The following is a 19,332-nucleotide window of genomic DNA, read 5'->3' on the forward strand; positions in this document are numbered from 1 at the left end:
CACTTTGACTAAACAGGCACATTCAGGAGCAACATTCACAAACTCTGATTCACTGAACTTTGAAGATGACTGGTGCCAAAATCTCTCTTTATAACAGATTTATGAACAACAATAAAGTGGCACAAAGTACTAATGGTTAACTGTAAATATTAGATTACCTAATGTACTAACTCATGTCACCCATATGGGTTATAGCCAACTAGTAACAGACTGTTTGTTAGATCTAACAAACACTTTTCATGTGTGATTAAGTGCCGTTGTTTTGCAGTGAGTCTGTCAGACACTTGTTGTACTCAGCTACTTGTTGGTAAACCTTCTTGGCAACTGAGGTGTAGTCACTCTCCTGGGATTTAGAAGCAATGACTGATGCTGCAGTTAAGGAAGTATCACTATGGTGGCCCTTAAGGATAAAGCATAAACACTGATTGGAACTTGCTTCAAATCCAGAAATGGCACAATCATGAAAACACATACAAACTAACAAAAGAGATGCTACAGTGGAAGTGCACTGGGACCCTGTCTGCTTTGTCCTTAGGGGCCAAATGGCGTTTATAGACACAATTCAGTGGTCTCACTTACCTGTTCTCCTTGGATGTGATGAGTAGCATCAGACAGCTAACACACAAACAGGTACAGATAAACAGGGTTTTGAAGGAAGTTGTTCTGCTCCAGGTGTTGCCACTTCCGCTCCAGGTTTGCCAGCTACATCATAAAGTGCACAAGAGAAAACACAATAGATTAACATGGTATAAGTGCATAGCTCAAGGGCACAACAGCCATTACTGAAGAAGGGATGGGTGCATTTTTATCCACATTTGTGAGCATCTGTTGAAATCACGGTATGAACCAAAACCCACACACTGAACTTAGAACTAGAGATCAGATTCAACTGAATTCTTTATGTGAGTTACACAACTGTTTTTCATTTTGCAGGTTCAGTAATAAAAACAAAAGGTCTGGTTTTGAGAAAAGGTGACAACATTGTGTTGCATTTTGTAAAACATGCATGCTCAAAATTCTATCATTTTCCAAAACTCTTCACTGAATCAACAAAAACATATACTGACATCCTAACATTGTTTTAAACACACTGCACCACATCATAAGTTCAAACCTGAAGTCATTTAGTGTTAAAATACAAAACTACAAATAAAAGGCAGTGTTGTTTACTGTTGCATCAGGCGATAGAGACCATCTACAAACTATCTCCTGCTCTAGTCACTCTGGAAAAACAGCACCATTGATATCAGTAGTGTCAGCTTGTAAAATAAGGTTGTTCTGTCTTTTTTTTTCATTTATAATTGTAATGAAAATGTTTTACACTAATTCCACTTGTGTATGTTTATTGTATATCAGTATGTGTATCTACAGGAAGTCAGGATGTTTGAAAGTACATGGAGTGAAATCTCTAACCTGAGCGTGAGTCTCATTTTCTTGCAGTTTGCTCTTCAAAGCTTCATATTTATGGTTCATCTCCTCCAGAAGCTGTCTGAATGAATCCCGGCGCTGGGTGAGAGACACTCGCTCCTCCTGCAGTCTCTGCACCACAAGAACATACACATGGCTTTAGTTGTCTTAGCAAAATACAAATATGTTTGATCAGGAGGAGGATGATGATGATGATGATGAAGGAACAGACAGCTATAAACAAATATACCTGTAAATACACATAATAGACAGTAGACAGCTACTGTATCTATTTGTTTTACTTTGTCTATTACTCAGCGTGTACTTGAGAACTTTAGGATTGTCCATGTGCTACCTTCATCTTCTCATCGGCTGTCTTTCTCAAGGTGTCCAGGTCTTGGTAGGTATGTATCTCAGACTCCATGCTACTAATGCGCTTCTTCAGGGTGCTCAGTTCTCCTGTGATCTTCCCCTCCAGCTGCTGCACCTTGTCCAGGTCCTGCTGCAGACGCTGGGACTCTGGATGGTGATAATCAAAGTCAGTAAGTAAGTAAGCATTTGCTTGTTTGACATGTTTTCATAGTGGGTATCCTTTACTGGGACTGTGTGTGTGCGCGTATGCGTGTGCATGCATGTTACTGGCCTGTTGCCAGCCAGCTGGCAGTGCTCTCTGAGTGGACCACCTCTGTCTCTTTGCTGACCAGCACCTCCTGCATGTTCCTCAGCTCACTGGCTGTCACTGCATCCACTTGTTGTAGCCGTAACATGTTCTACGCACACACACAGTTTTAGTCTTCTCTTCTCGCTACATGTCCCTTTTTTCCATTCTCACTCCCAGTTACACCCCTTCCTTAATTTTCACTAAATATTTCACTATTTTCATTTCCCCCCTGTCAATTTTTCCACATGCTCCCTTCCTCACCCGGCTGATGTGTTCCAGGAGGGAAACAATGTTCTCCTGACTCTGAGATAGCTTCTCCTGCTCCTGAGTCCTGGACTCCTCAAACGACTCCAGGAACCCTGAAACAAATGAACAAATAAATGCCACTTACTACTGGCTCCATGTAATTACTAAATCTGTGTAATCATACATAAATATGCTCTACCCAGAATTTAAACATATTCTGATTTTGACTTTGGTGACCCCTAGACTACACTGAATTACCTGGTGAAGTGACTCAAATCTGATCTTTTCATGGACATGTGAATTAACCAAATCAGATTAGGGCCACTGCCATCTGTGGTCCTAGATCTGATTCATAACTGATATTTGACTATGTGACCACTGTCAAAACAGTCAGATTGGAATTTATGGGGTTTATTTCATGTCTCACTCCTCCTGCATATGGCCTGACATTGTCATTCAGTGCTGGCCCAATACAGACAGATAAAAAATAAACATAGAGGAGAGCAACAACAGTGAAGGTGTGCAATGGAGAGACGGGATTTTGATTTGTTGAATGTTTTATAGAGAAAATTCTGATCACAATATGCTGGAGGGAGCATCATAACGAGGAAGTATTTGAGGGAACTGCTAAATTTGACCATTATGGTTATTCTTATAGGTACATGACTCATATAGTTTAGAACCTTCCATGTTCAAATCAGAACGGGACACATGTCACAAACATGTATGTAAACCATCAACACACAAAGATCAGAAATGAGCATTAAGGCCTGTAATGTGAACACAGCCCTGATGGCTGTGTGCAGTGCTGCTTCTATATACAGTATAATCTGCACCAGCTGTCATGTTCTCACATTAGTTCAACCATTCTCCAAAACCAATACTCCAAGCCTGCAAAGGGATTATACTGAATAACAAAGCTGACCATGTACTACCAATAGCTCCAACAGAACTTACTTCCACAAGTCTCGATTTACAATATGAAAGCATCAACTGTCACATCGACATTAGATTATAAATATGAAGTTACTGAGTATATAATATTCTGATATTTGACACTGTTAGTGTCACCCACATTTGGTTCTGTTCAAAATGCCAACTTACGGTTGATTTCCTCTTCTTTTCTCTTCAGCTCCTTGTATTTCTGTTGACTCTCCCCTTATGAAAAAAATTATCAAATACATATTACTGAAGTACAGACAAACAAAAAAAAAACTCTTATGATTTGTGGACCTGCTTCCTGTTTGAGGTTTTCATTTTGGTTAGATTCCAGTTTTCTGTCACCTCACCTGCCCCAGCTTTACTCCGGTCTACAGTCACCACTCATTGTGTTCACCTGTCCCTCGTTTTCCACTGGTCTCTTGTGTATTTATAATCCCTCTTTCAAAAAAAACTGGGTCATTTTGTCTCCATGCTTTGTCACCCCTGTTGTCTCTGTTCTCTCAGCTCACCACTCCTGCATCTCTGTCCCATAAGTCTAGTACCTGCCTCTTGTTACTTCCGGACTTTGATTTGTCTCATTTTGCTTGTTTTTCCGATCAGCATTTTATTTTATTTCATTGGTTAGGTTTCCTTTTTGTACCCAGCTCCCTGACCTAGTTTTGTAGTTTGTGTTTTACTATGTCAGGTTGAGCCTTGGGTTTGGTTCCCATTTCTTGTTTTGTGATACATTAAAATTCTATTGACCTCTGCCTTGGCTTGCGTCTACATATTTGGGTCCTTCCCTTGCCCGAAACCTAACACTGTTTTTGTTACAGTTTAGAGTAAAATGCAACGTTTACACTAAAAGATGACAAAGAAGAAATTGTTTTGTGTTTGCACTACATAGTAAATTTTAATACAGAAAGGTTGAGTGATGCCCTTCAATAAATGTTTCATTATTATATCCCCAAAAATTCAAAGGTAGAATTTTTGGTGTAATTCCAGAAGGGTTTCAGAGAAGGACTCAAATGCTACTACGTGATGCCACTTAGCATGTTACATTTATCAAGATCAAATGTAATCCTCCTCAAAAGGTAGTGGAACTTTATGACTTAGAACAGGCCTGTAATGCAGCAACCTACCTATCTGGACTTAAAAGTGGCTAAATCTCACAGCAACTATAATCTAGATCAAGAAAGCTTAAATTTTAAAATATGAAATTGCATCAAAATGAGATGCCAACGAATAAAAAATAAAATATAAAAAGAAATGTAAAGTTTAAAGCACTCATCCAGTGTGTTACCCTGAGCTTCCTCTGAGTCATGCTCGAGCTGTTGGATGCCTTCTGTGATTTGTCTGGTCCTCTCCCTGATCTCTGTAATCCTGGACACACAGAAGCAAATACACTCACCAGCCACTTTATTAGGTACAACTGTATGCACTTCAGTGCAACACCTCCACATTAACATCTGTGTTTATGAAGCTCAAAATGTTTCAGTTTTTGGTGAAACTGTCAAATGTATAAATTAAATTATATTAAGGTCGTAGTTAAAGGTGGTGTAAACTGAAACATTTTGATAAAGTGCCCAGTGAGTGCAAGTTTCAAATATACAAGCAACTAATTCATTATTATGAATACATACTGTCTCTCCATGCTGGCAATTTCCTGGTTGTCCTCCTTTACCTGAAAAACAAGATCTTAAATCAGTTGTTAATCAACCCTAAAATAAAATCTGTGAAATTAAAAGTTGACTCTGGTTTATTATAAAAACAGATTCATCTTCAGTCTGAGGTCTTGCAGTTAGTGTGTTGATGATGTACTGTCTGTCTTATCATGTATGATCACAAATTAAGCAAGTCAGGTTCCCTGGGTCAGCTTCTCTGTTATCCCTATTGTCAGTGTGTACAGCAGATTTAATACTTTCTTGATTTTATTGTGATTACAGCATGTTCAGTTAATTATTACATTCAATAAAGTAATATGTTTTTGATGTCTTCCATGCTTTGGCTCTTTGTTAGTTTATGACGTTAACCTGTTTGAGCAGCTTCTCCCTCTCCTCCTGGGGTGAGCCCAGGCTCTTCTGCTCTGCCACCATGGAGTCACGCTTTGCCTCCAGTGCAGACAAAGTCTCATGAAGCCGCACCACTTCCTGTTTTATCGGTGAGTGGGCCAGATCCTGCACAGAACAAAATGTCAGCGAAGACATCTTAAACTATTACTAAATGTGGAGACCTCCTGACCTCTGACCTTACATACTGTAAAATTCATATGGGGATCTAAAACTAGTTTAGTTTCTAAAATGGTTAATGGATTTTCCCCACTTCAACTATCCATTTTCTGTTGCTTATCCAGGCCCAGGCTGTGTTTGATGATTGAATAATGATAGCATTAGGAATGACTGTTATATATGTAAACATTATAAACATATCAACATGTGTTGGCTAGAATGACTGTGTAACAGGTATTAAACTGCACACAACTCACTGCTTCATAGTCCTCCTTCCTTGTTGTCAGAATGTCCAGCTCTTCCTGAAGAACAGTTAGCTCCTACAAAACAAACACACAGGTGAGGCGAAGAAGAAAATAGGACATGGTCTTTTACTTACGTACATGGTGCCACAGACACTGACAGTGGTAAACTACAGTATGAGTAATATTATAAATGTTATGAGAAGTGGCATTACTATTGCAGTGCCATGGAAAAGTTACACTTCTAAAAGAATAGTGCTGCTACTAATGTAATAATACAGAATGCAGATTGTTTTCTCATAGGTTCACTGCTAACATTTCATCCTGTCAATAGTTGATATTAATCCAGTTCTGGCTAATGACTGTCATTTATTGGCAGGGTTTTTCCCCCCTCCTTCATTCCACACTGAAAGATGACTCTTGATTTATCACTTTGTGCAGTGCGGATGATCATTTAAAAACATTTGGTTGCAGCTCAGAAGGTTAAGTCATAAGGGGAGAATTACTGTGTAAGATTAGGATAAAACTTAACTCATACCTGTAGCAGCTCCTCATTGGCTGTTGCCATAGTGGCATACTTCTCTTGCTTTGCAGCTGGCATTGATTGGATAATCTCGTCAGCAACTTGTCTTTCCCTGCTAATCTTCTCTTCAGTTGCCCTGATGGCCTCCTCTATTCTGTGGAGCAAACATTAGTTCATACATTTAGTTTCATTTTTTGTTTTTGGGAGGGAGAAATGTGAAAATGATCCCAAGCCACATTCAATACCTGGATACAGGTAAAATAGATTAGATAGGCTAGATAAGGTGAAAGAAAGATAGATGGACAATGCAAGGATGGAAAGGGGGAATGATATACTAAGTATATACTCAGTATATAAACTCTTTCTTTCTTGCTGCAGTCTTTCTTACCTCCTTTACTTATCTTATTGCTTTATTTATTTATTTGTTTTTGACCTTGGACCTTGAGTCTGTAATAAAGTGTCATTACATTATCTAAAATTTCTTTCCTCTTCCAGTCTTTCTAAATTCATCTCCTGCCCTATTTCAATCAATTACTCATATTGCCCCTCCTACAATCTAATTCATACCTCCTTTACATCCTCCTGTTTTCCCTCCCATCTCCCAAAGCTCACCTTGCTTTCTAAACCTTCAATTACTCTCCCTAAGAACAGGTTATGTCATTTGAAGAACAATTTTGTTATTAATCCTATTCATTAATGCTCAGTATTACTGTATTTCTATCTTAAATGACAGGTATTTCCAACCAAGGCTTAAAGATACATCTAACCAAAGTAAGAAAGAAAGGAAGAATGTAAGACAGGCATCAACGGTTACCTAGCAGGAACAGTGTATGTCAGCCTTTAGGCTTTACAACAAGGAACAAAGTTCATTTGCTGAGCTGGCTGTGTCAGGGTAACAGCTGATAAAAAAAAAAAAATTCATCCCAGTGCCCGTAGAAGTACAGGTAAGTGTTGTCAGTTACTATTCAATACTATATAATAGTGGCAATATCATTAAATTCTGGTGGGGCAAATATTAACAGCAAAGAGTAATGTCAGTGACAAATGTTGCTCTCTGTGTTAAACATTATTTAGCTGACACATACTATGCGGGTTCATAAGAGGAACAGGTGCACAGGTGAACTTCAACATATTTGTTCCCTCCATGAAACACTCCAGTGAGGCTATATAGACATTAGCAGATTTGTCAGTCTGTTACATGTGTAGACAATAATCAAATAATAACCTGAATATTAAGGTTTTATTACCATTGCAGTGCAGCATTGAAATATTCTGCTTTAACATCTCTAGGAGGAATCAAACAGTATCATAATCTGATCATTCAGTTTTATAGTGCTGACATGGTTCTGTGTAATGTTCCTTCCCTGTTATAGCTACAAGTTTACATGACGGCCTTTATACTCAAGTTAGGGCCTGGGAAAATACATTGTTGTCTATAAGGTAATAAATAGAGAGCACAATACACCATGAAATATGTGAAATTTGAAAGACTTAAAGGGTATATCATTTTCACAGGGATCTATTTATAGAGCACTTTAACCTGCTCCACTGCTTACAGTGATAGTTGTACAATGAAAGCTCATTCAGTCTAGAAAATGGATTTTCCCCGACTATGCATGCTATTCTTTCTTTACATGTTTTTGTCACTAAGCTGTACTTCAGTTGTACAGTCAACTGATTTGCCCATCACCAGAAAATTAACCTACAACCATTTTGACATAACTTACTGTATTTATTTAAACAATTTGTCAATGCCAAATGCTCTGTGGTTCTACCTTCTCAAATGTGAGGATTTATTGCTTTAAAAATAAAATAAATAAATGATAGATATAAAAATAGTTTGTTGCGGCATAACAATATAGAAGATTAACAAGATTACTCTTCTTTGAGTGCACATCACTATATAGTTTGTGATAAACTGCAATTAACTTGGCAATAAATGCACACACTGGAATTGGTAAGAGAAATCTGTTTTACCCATAAAGGTCAACTCAAAGTGAGCTAAAAGCAAATTTAGCATCATCTGCAATAGTAAAGCTAGAAAAGTCGGTGTGTATGAGTTTGCAGGCTGTTGATGAGAGCTCAAACCTGACCAGGGTACACAGTATGTCTGTAGCATTTACTATTTGTTTTTCAGTTTATGATAATGGAAAGGTGCTGGCAACCCATCTCACTGTTGTGTCTGACTGCAGTGGTGGCCATGAAAATACTGGGAAGCATCGCTGAGGCTGTGGAAGAGGATGCACTAGTATGGAATATTATATTGCTTAGCATTTTTGATTTTGTAGCTCTGACATCACACATATTTTATGTTTCTTGTGCTCTAATTGTCTGTATGTGTTTATTCAGAAAAATAACTGTAATAACTATCCATCTATCCATCTGTCCATCTGTCAGGTAAAGACCAATAAGTCTCTGAAAGTCATTCCACACAGTGGAAACAGCTCCTCGGTTACTAAATTACTGATTGAGAAGAACCTGATCACTCTGAATGAGACAGACCGACAAGCCCTGGCTAGTTATCCCTCACTGGTAGAACTCCACCTGGATGATAACCTGGTGAACGTGATACCAGCCAGGTACTTCTCTGTGGTTCCACATCTCAGAGTGCTGTCTCTGTCCAGGAACCATATCAGCAGGTGAATAAGAAAGCAAATAAAAATGTTATCCGTGTCTAAATTCAAACACAATTTAAGTATGTTGTGTTCACACAACAAAGATGACAAAGTCAAGTGTACTAAAAACTGTCAGGATGCATACTATGTTAGCTAGATTTCAGAGTATGATGTTAGTGGATACTACTGCCTCATTTCATGAAACTTGAAGGACTGATGCACCAAGTACTGTTCCAGATGTAGGGGACATATTAACTACAATAATCACTACAACTGATCATAGTACTGTGTGTGTTGTTAAAGCCTGGATCCTGAGGCTTTCTTTGACCTAGATGTCCTGACAGAGCTGGACCTGTCCCACAACCTGCTTACAAGTCTTCCTCCACAGCTGTTCAGGGGACTAAACAATCTACAGGTAAAACACAAATTGTCCTTGGTCAACAAGAATTTATGAATTAATTAATCAATCAATCAATAAAACCTTTATTAAAAGACTCAAGGTCCATAAAAAGAAGACAATAAAACAAGAACAAGGAAAAGAAAAGAAGAAGAAAAAAACATACAGGATTTACATAACCAATAAACAGCAGTACCAAAACTCTGAAAAGGTGGACTGGTACCTGATATCACTCCAAGCCAAATTAACAGTCATCTTAATGATGTCATTTTATGCCGTTTAACCAGCAAATGAAGTTATAGATCAAATGTCTGATTGTAGCATCAAAAGTACAGATTCCCATCCTGCAGAACAACCCACTGGCACTACAACATCTTGGCTGTCTCAGCAAGATCCATAGGCAATCATTGTATGCAGCGTAAATCTTCTGTTTTAGTCCCCTTCTTGAAATTAATCTACAGGGCTGCAGTGTACAGAGAAAAGCAATAAGCTTTAAAGAGTCTTAGTTTGACTACATCAGAATACTTATGAAACCCACTTGCCAACGTATTCCCCTGTGCATACAAAATGCGGCATTGCCTGAGCTTGTCATCATCATCATTTAACTGATCTGTAATATAATGACCCAGATATTTAGTTCTGGCACAAACACTTAAAGCCTGACCAGATAAGTAAAAATCCGAAAACTACAGTGCAAGACAGACACACATTCCCCCTACTGAGGCTTTTCACTTCCTCCCAAAATCAGTAGTATCCCTGCAAAGCAATTTTTCAGCTCTCAATACTTGATCATGTTTACAGATATAAGGAACTGCATATTTATATTTAGCATTGGTATGTTTTTTTATAGTCCAACACAGGACCATGTCCAGGCTTACCAGCCTTAACCCATGCCTTGCATGTCATCATGCATGTGGTCACATGCCTCTTCACAGTATGTGACCACATGTTTATTCCAACCTGGCTTGATGCAATGAGACCTACCAGAGTGTTTAACACAGGGTCTGCTCGCTTCATACAAAACATCTACAATACAACTGTACATAGTACAGAGAACATTTCTGTGATAGTTACAGTATCATTACAATTAAGATCAGGACATAATAACTGTACATAGTACAGAGAACTTTTCTGTGATAGTTATCATTACAATTAAGATCAGGACATAAAATGGCATTCACAGGTGAAGGTAATCTACTCGGTGAAGCATCAGTTCTCCAAAAACACAGCAGTATACTTTCACTTGAGAGATTAGCCCAATATCTCTGGAGGACTCACCACATCAGGAGTCACAACAAAAGGAATGTGGTCAGACATAGATGCCTCATATAAAATTTCCACAGATTGCAGGCTAGCACAAACATCAGCAGTGCTAAAACAGTGATCAAGCCATGATGTAGAATGCCATGCATCACTTATATAAAAATAACTATCTGCAGGAAGTAGCTGTTGACTTGACAGTATATAGTTATTTTGATCACAAAAGTGCAACAACTGTTTAGCAAATAAGGAATCACTGTCTGATATATCATCAATTAAAGTCACCAATCATGAAAACATTTGTACTATTATTAGCCAAAATAGAAGAACTTACTGTATAAAGGCCAATCTATCCATATATAAATCATTCTGCACAGTCTCAAAGGGAGTGTAAACATTTAAAATAATAAAATCTTTGCTCTAAATTTGAAGTCAGCTTCAGTCCTTACAGCATTAAAGACCAAGCCCAATTTTTTATGCCACATAATGGCCACAGCACCAGAGATTCCAACCTTCATAATCCTGTCACTAAAGTCCACTGTGGTCTCTCCAGCCCTGTCAAAATTAGGGTTAAAAGAGTTAAGCTTCTCCAGATCCTGCTTGGATGACATGGGTTGTATCGGTCTGATTACTATTTCAGCCTTACACTGTGAAGTGTTTCCTCTCCCAAGTTGTTTAACTCACATAATACAACTTTAATGATAACGTTTGCATTGCAGTTGATGACAATGGGAGACAGTACTGTATAATGTTTTCATTCAATGGGCGAGGTTCTTTTCTCTTCAAAAGAAAAGAAATAGCACATTGTTACCCTAACCAGGTAATATGGTTTTTCAACCAGAAATCTAACAGTGTTAACCAGGTAATAATAATTAATAGGAATTGCTCCAAACTGCCCCTATCAGGTGCTGAACCTACAAGAAAACCCCTGGAACTGTTCCTGTCCACTGCTGATCAGCATTGAAGAGGTCATTGCTAACACTGGTAATCATTTTCATTAGACAGTTTTAAAGTTTAGTAATATGATGACTTCTGACTCACTTATCTTATCAAGGCTGGTTTAGAACATCAGATCTATTTAACTCCTAATTATCTACTGGTGGGTAAAAACTAAACTAAAATGTTAATGAAACATTTTAATCTGGGGCCTTCTGGTTCAGACTCTGCACGGAGAGGTCACAAATATTCAGTTCTCTATATGTTTATGCATTAAAATACAAGACACAACCAAACAACATTGGAACAGCTAATAGTTGAGTTTGATGCCACAAAGATATTCTTAAATATCTGCAAATCCATCATTAGGCCCATAACAATATGAATAATTTTCCCTCAGTCCCTGTTGATGATTTATTTCTCATAGCAGGTTAATTGAAATCCACTCCTCCTTCATTAATCAAATGGCTTCTACATGTGATGTCTGGCTCTACAGTGGGACCACAGGCCATCTGTGCTTCTCCAGAGAAGCAGGCTGGAAATAGTCTTTTGACTGCCATAGCTGTGTGCTACCCATCACCATCACATACCCTCACTACAGACCCAGAAAAAGCATCGACACCAGTCAACTCTCAACAGTTTTGGGGCAGATCCACTATGCTGAAGACTGCACTGCTGCCAAGCCAGAACCACAGTATCAATATAGGTAGGATAAATGTACAGCATGTTTGTGTGTGCGAAAGTGGGGCACAAAGGGACTGAGCGAACACATGTGCTACGCACTGCATGTATTTTAAATCATTATGTGGCAGTCAGTGTTGATACTGTGGTGGTCCGTCGCAAACAAGCCAATGGAAACACTGCAGTACCAGTCAAATGTTTGAAAACACAGTTCGGATTGCTTTTGACTGTATATTTGAGAAAACAAATGTTAATGTTTAATTATCTAACAAACTAACCAACTTCTCTTTGTCTTCCCTCTCCAAACCCCAACCAGACCAGAACCTTGTGCTTGGAAACGCATGGAAGTTCACAGCATTTGTTGCAGCCTTGGCACTGGCTACCTCAATGCTCATCTTATGTGCCATCAAGGGGCCTTCCTGGTATAAGCTCTTCCACAACTACCGTCACCAACAACTAGAAGAAGAGGAGGATGAGGAGGAAGCCACTGTATCAACAGCCTTCTCAGAGATGGGGAGATACCTGAACCATCAAACATTCACCTTCAAACAAGGGAACGGGCAAAAAGAGGAGGAGGAGGAGGGATATTTTGAGGATCCATATATTCAGAGGGAAGTATGACATACAGGAGAGGGGAATTTAGCATAACAATGAGAAAACACACAGCAGCTTCAGTGACGAAGAGGAGATGACTGCCTCTCACAACAATATCTGTCACTTCACTTTTGTCACACCTAAAAATGAAGTGCACACTGGGGGCCTGTTATACTGTATGAAACAACAGAATAATTTTGTAGTTGGTATATCTAACTGCTTAGTAATACGATTATAGTTTTTTCTAGCACACGTCTGACAGTTTCATATAATTATTTAGCTTATTTATAAATGAGATTCGTTGTTTTCTTTGCACTGTTAAATACTATCAGTCTAAGAGTTAGGAAAGCGTTGTCTTGGCTCTATGGCTATTACTGTGGGTTTCCATGTCTGTGAGATATTTATCTTCCTGCTGCTATCTAACATGCGCCATCTTGCTGCTCCACAGTCAGCTTGCTGAAGTGTCCTTTTCACCTCTAAGCCAGTATAAGTGTATGTTTACACAGCTATTAAGTACTTGTTATATGAACAGGCTGAAAACAACCACTGAATTTATGTAATGTTTGACTATTATTTATGATGTACAGTATATCAAACTGGTTGACTTTTGGTACAGCAGACTTTGAAACTGAGACCAACCAGCTCCTCTTCTCCACCTATCTCTCCTGCACTGTGTGTGTGTGTGTGTGTGCATACTATGGCTATACAGCAGTAAATTTTCTAGTACAGCCAATATTAAATATATCTGTATGAAACTTGATTTCCTAACATAAAGCTCTGTGCAAATGATGTCATGCAATATGATTATGTTTTGAGAAAAAAACAATAATAAACACAATTAAACATCCACAAGGAGCTTACTTTTTCCTCTCAGTGAAGATGCTATCAATACTTTCAGCCTCTCTGTCATTCTGGGCTTTCAGCTGGGGTGGAAGAGAGAAAGGAACATGGAAGCAATAAAAGGACATTAACATTTTACTAACATTCGGGTACCCACAGTACTCCTGCTTAATCACATCTTTGGCTTGATTTGGGTTTTAGGCAGGAGGTGTCACAATGTTATCATACAGCTCACATAGGACTTACAACTTTGTATTCGTTGGTCATTTCCTCCATCTCTGTGTTGGTGTTAAGCTTGTCCACCAGCTGGAAATACAGTGAATAATAATAATCAAAACTACTGTACTCAAAGTGTCTAAATAAGGGTGGCACAGTCCATTGTAAACCATTTGAGACTTTTCAAGCACCTTGTATTATAATGAGACATCTTCTGGAGTATACTGTATGTCTAATATTTAAAAGAAGTTTTGTTATCTTCCAAGTATATGAACTTAACACACAATCAAACATTTGCCATCTTATACAAAGCATTTTCCTTCACTGCCTGTAATTTGTTTCAGGTAATCCATTGGTGTTAGCATCCTTAGTAAGTCATTTCAGATAACTATATAAGCTAAATACCTACACTGTACAAACATTTGCTCTTTCATTGCTGGCAATGTCCAGAATGTACAAACTAAAGTTTATTTTCTAGTAGCTGCTCACTGAAAATAATTACAGACAATGGCTAAAATGTTTAGTTTATAGCGGTTTACCATGTTGTGGTCAGCAAGTTGGCCTTGTAGATCCTTAATCTCTGCAGCCAGGCCATCGGCTCTGAAGTGGAAAGAACACAAAGGGTTGAAAATTTGGGTATTTCTTTCATGTTATGCTACTGTTCATAATATTCATCCATTCTATCATTTATTCTATTAGGAGGGCCCTCATATTTGCATGTAATTTTGTAATACTATGGAGCAAACTAGATTCCATTTTCTTTTGTCCAACATTTCCTGACTGTCAAAGGGAGTTTTCTGTTAAAACATGCTGCTTCAATTACTTAACATGACACAAATGTACGATGGCTGAGCCTGCTAAGCAATGTCAAATAAATCATGACAACATCTCATCTTTTCTTATCAATATAGTCTTCTGGTAGATTCGGTACGTGTTACTGTGTACTCTTATCATTTATACACAGAATCTATTTTAGTAGCACCTTATTATGACTTTCTCATTTTATTTTAGGTTAAACTTTATAACAAGGTTTAAATTGTTTAACTGAGTCTGTGGATCAGTGCACACCACAGGCATTTTTTTGCCTTTTTTCCTGGTTATCTTCTAATGTGTATCTTCTAATAATAAGTGTATCTTCTAATAATTACAGTATGAATATGTGAAGGCTGTGGAATGCAGTAGGCCTAAATACAGCTGGAGAACACATTTATTGACTGTATAGCAAAATGACAACCCTCAGTACAATACTTTGAAAATATACCTTTGTATATATCTTAAAACTTCCATCTATGTGTATATATTCACACAAGTACTTTATTTTTATTTTTGATGTTCCTAATGCACATTCCTTTTTCTTGTTTGCACATTCTTCTTCTTTTCTTGTTCTCTCATTCCTATCTTGTTCACTCATTGCTTTACGGGAGAACGTTGTACACGCACATTGAGAGTCACTGTACCAGAGTTAAATTCCTCGTGTGTTCAGCACACCTGGACAAAAAAGCTGATTCTGATTCTGATTATTACATTAGTGTGTGCCGTGCGAGCATACACACCAGTAAAAGCACCACTCACCTCTTCTCATAGGAGAGGTAGACAGACTTCTCCTTGTTGTAGTTGTCAATCTCTCTGCACATTTTGCTTGTCTCGGTGGTCAATTCATTGATTTTACTCCTGCAGCCAAACAACAGCACAAAGGAATTTATAGTCCACAGTAATTTATAATCAATATTCTTCATATAGGTATGTTTATAATATATAGCTATAATACTGACATGCTGATTTTTTTTATATTGTAATTTTTCTGTTATCTCTGTCTATTCTGTATATATTACATCAACGGCACATCTGTCTGTGTTTTCCTGTTTTTTTTTCCCTTGTTAATTGTATTGTTCTTTGATTTTACCATATTTAGATTATTGTGTTGAAAAACTGGGGAAATACATACAAAAGTACACTTCCGCCATTGTACATATTGCAAAAAAGGGCTATAAGAATTGTACATAAACTTGGATATCGGGATCACACTAATGCATCATTCATACAGTCTAAGTTGTTAAAATTTTTTGATTTAGTGGAATATAAAACTGCGGTGTTCATGTATAAAGCTAGGAACAATTTATTACCAGGTGGAATTCAAAAATTGTTTAATGAAAGAGAAGTGGGATATAATTTAAGGGGTCAGTTAAATTTAAAAATTCATGCCATAAGTACAACTAAAAAAAGATTTTGTATTTCTATAAGTGGTGTAAAATTGTGGAATAAGCTAAGGGAGGACTTAAAATATTGTACTAGCATAGAACAGTTTAAATATAAATACAAAGGGTTTGTAATGCAAGATATATGAATGAGGAGTCGTGATGGCGGATTAGACTGGAGTATTGTTGGTGTGGTGTATGAAGATAATATTTTATGTATAGACACTGAATATAAACTTGTGATTTGAATGGTAATGTTAAAGGGAATTTAGTTTTGTATTGAGAAACTTAGCAATGTGCTTTTGGAACAGTCAGTATAGGAAGTATTGCATGTAGGATGAGGAGTATGATGAAGTGAGGGTATTATAATGGGATGAGATAGACCGTGAGCTAGTTGGCTTGACGCCAGACGTTGGGTGCATGGCGTGGCTGGTCTATGTTTAATTTAAGGGGCTGGTCGATGAGGAAATTGGTTTGTTTGGTATGTACAATGGATAGGGTGGTGATAGGATGGATATATGGTGGTTGTTGGGGACTGGCACTGCTGTGGGTCTGAGTGTCCGGTGTTGGGCTAATGGTACCACGGTCTAAGAAAGGGGGTAGGACTAGATAAGTGTATACTTCTTCCTACTCCCTTTCAAGCATGTACTATTGGAATGTTGTGATGTCTTATGTGTATTGGTTGAAATGTCGAATCAATTTTGTTTTTCGCAATATCAATTTTCTTAGTTTTACATGCTTGGAAGAAACTTAAATAAATAAATAAAAAAAGTTCTGGAGAGTCTCTCCTTGTCTGAACTGAGGTCTAAGGATAGAGAATTTGTGCTTGATAGTTTGTGAAGCTCTTTCAGACAAGTTTGTGATTATGGGCAATGTAAATGAAACTGACTTGTCCCAGCCTGACTATATTATCACTCTATAGTACCACTTGTTCATACAATATTTTAATGGATTTAGCTCAGACACCCCTGGTATCTGAAAAAAAAAATCCATGTCCAAATCAAAATTTGTATGAGCTACTATCATAACTTAATGTTTGAGTAAAAATATAGCTGTTGGAAAGTTAGCATGCATTACCTGAGAAGGCCCAAGTAGTAGGACTTATCCAGAATCTGTCGTTGAGGTCCTTTGGAGGATGAAGAAGGTTGTGGAGAGAAAGTTGAGATTTGTAATGCTGTACTGTTTGTTTTAACATGTGTAGCACTAAATCTAAGTGTAGCACTTAAGTCTAGCATGAAAATGAAAATGTATTAACATGCAAATCTCTTCATGTGAAAGGCTGATGTCACTTCAAACCTACCTTTCATGCCAGTCTTCATCCCACTGAGCCCCTGTTGAGTGATAGGTCTGTCAGTCACTTTGATCTGTGGTAAGAGGACACCAGGGCTCAGGGTACTGCCTCTCATACCAGGATGCCCACTTGTACCTGGAACCATCTGTATCAAAAATGAAAGATTATAAACCCTGTAAGACTGGAATTCAATTAGCTCCTTTTAAAAAACATTAGTAATACAGGTTAAGGCTAGTTAACAACACTGCAACATCTAATGGCAGTCCCATTCACTGAATGTGTAATGAAATGCTGCCTTTGTAACTATAGGCAAATGTAAAATTCTAGCAACAACTTTGCTTGTCCTAAAAACAGTTTGTTTGAGAATTACAAATACTAAATAAAAGTTATGGGAATGTCGTTCTGCCTGAAAAAGCTTTTCACACATTATTGTTTAGTTATTATTTATTTATTTTTTAAGCAACAAAGCAAACCGCTTTCAAAGGTTAAGCTGAACTTTTTAGCCAGTCATTAGGTTCTGAGAAAGGAGAGGGTTCATGTCAGATCCCACACTGACAAACATGGAGAAAAGTGAAGCAACTGGCCATTTAATCACTAAATACTCTAATATAATCTGATATTTGTAGCAGGCTTGGGAGTGAAATCAAATACATATTAAAGAAAAAAAACTATAGAAAAAAAGAAGCTTCATTTAGCACTCCTATGTGCAAACAAGGTGCAAAATTGCTATTGTTTTCCTCATTAAATTAGCACAGATTCCACTGATCGGTTTGCTAAAATATGCCAGTGTAGCATATAAACATGGTAATCAGGGGCCAGGACAAAGAGATGTTTTTGGTCTTTCAAACTATCACTATTCTAGGCGATGTTGCTCTGGCTTTACCAGAACACAATATAATATCGGGAAAAGGATTTGCATCTCAAATCTAAAGTGCTTCCAAACTGCAGCTGACTTACCCCAGTTGTGACACGTATAGCTGTAGGAGGAGGTCGGAAGGCCGTTGAGGGTCTTCCAGTACCACTGCGGCTCACTGGCCGACCCATGCCCGAGGGAGGCCGCTGGCTCATGATGGTGCTTGTTAGTATGCCTGCAGGGTGAGAACAGGGTGAGAACAGGCTGGAAGCGACCAAAGCTTCCTTGTGACTGGGCGTTTGCTGGTTTGAATCCTGAAGCAGAACACCTAAACCTATAGTTCCCAGTCCTTGTCTGGGCCCCAGCACTATGTATTTTCTATTTGATCCTACTCTGCCCACAACAGATTTTAAATGGCTGAACACATCTGATTCAGTAGCACAGCGTGAGTATAGCAGGGAAAGACAGAAAATATAATGCTGAGGCTCTTTGGACACACAACATAGACCCTTGGGGTGGAAGTGAGTAATGCTATTTGACGAGAAAAATTAAGATACAACCAACTGTGATGCCAAAGAGTAACTCCTTATGTTATTGTTACACATGTCCCATATAATATATAACTGTGCGCACGCTGACATAAAAGAATAATCGTTTCTTTGGCATGGCACTGTTGACCAGCACTGACCTAACACTATCTTTTGAAAGTCCCAGATTCTGGAGTGCAAACTCTTTTTACTTTAGTTGCCGTTATTGTCCGTGACAGCGTAAGCGTTAGCTATGTAGTATTTCGGCTAACTGACGCTATCTAGGACAAAGATGGTCATATAAACTGTCGCTAAACTCAGCTGTGTTGAAGCTGTAATAGGAACACGTTCGCTCTCTAGTTTACCTAATGCCATAAGACGACTTTAGCATTAGCCTTAGCTAGTTGCCCCAGTGTATACTAGATAACCCAGCGAGTGTTTTGTATTTTAAACAGAAGTCCTTTCCAGCACAGCACAGGTATCTAAAATTTCCTACCTACACGGTTGTACAGCTAGGAATAAACCAGTAAAAACAAAAACCAGTAAGACTGAGATTAAGATAAAGTCAGCAACTTGTTGACGTTACCCCAGTAACCATCTTCATCATCATCATCATCTTCTTCTTCTTCTTCTTCTTTGTCGTCTTCGTCTTCTTCTTCTGTTGTTTAATGGCGGTTGGCAAACAGGTTTAAGTGCATT

The 19,332-nt window shown here is 38.1% G+C and overlaps 1 protein-coding gene across 1 annotated transcript; it reads right to left on the minus strand.

The window, feature by feature from the left end:
• Positions 1-615: 615 nt before the first annotated feature.
• ift74 (intraflagellar transport 74) lies at positions 616-19,253 on the minus strand. Its single transcript, XM_020619424.1, has 19 exons — positions 19,220-19,253; positions 18,211-18,341; positions 17,263-17,398; positions 17,040-17,088; positions 15,340-15,438; positions 14,307-14,367; positions 13,798-13,857; positions 13,573-13,634; positions 6,244-6,382; positions 5,721-5,783; positions 5,269-5,412; positions 4,879-4,919; positions 4,539-4,618; positions 3,419-3,472; positions 2,330-2,427; positions 2,051-2,177; positions 1,763-1,926; positions 1,414-1,539; positions 616-702 (listed from the first exon to the last, which is right to left on the minus strand). Exons 2-19 carry the CDS (start codon positions 18,319-18,321, stop codon positions 616-618), a joined length of 1,701 nt encoding a protein of 566 aa, XP_020475080.1. The 5' UTR covers positions 18,322-18,341; positions 19,220-19,253.
• Between the last annotated feature and the right edge of the window lie 79 nt (positions 19,254-19,332).

Source organism: Monopterus albus, unplaced genomic scaffold (assembly GCF_001952655.1).
Source record: "Monopterus albus unplaced genomic scaffold, M_albus_1.0 scaffold219.1, whole genome shotgun sequence".
Lineage (NCBI taxonomy): Eukaryota > Metazoa > Chordata > Actinopteri > Synbranchiformes > Synbranchidae > Monopterus > Monopterus albus.

Bases quoted from the DNA above. Each gene is read 5' to 3' on its own strand.
- ift74 (XM_020619424.1), bottom strand. From the start codon at position 18,321: ATGAGCCAGCGGCCTCCCTCGGGCATGGGTCGGCCAGTGAGCCGCAGT. The intron at 14,368-15,339 runs GTGAGTGGTGCT...TTTCCACTTCAG, and splicing joins TACCTCTCCTATGAGAAGAG to AGCCGATGGCCTGGCTGCAG. The intron at 13,858-14,306 runs GTAAACCGCTAT...CTGTATTTCCAG, and splicing joins AACTTGCTGACCACAACATG to CTGGTGGACAAGCTTAACAC.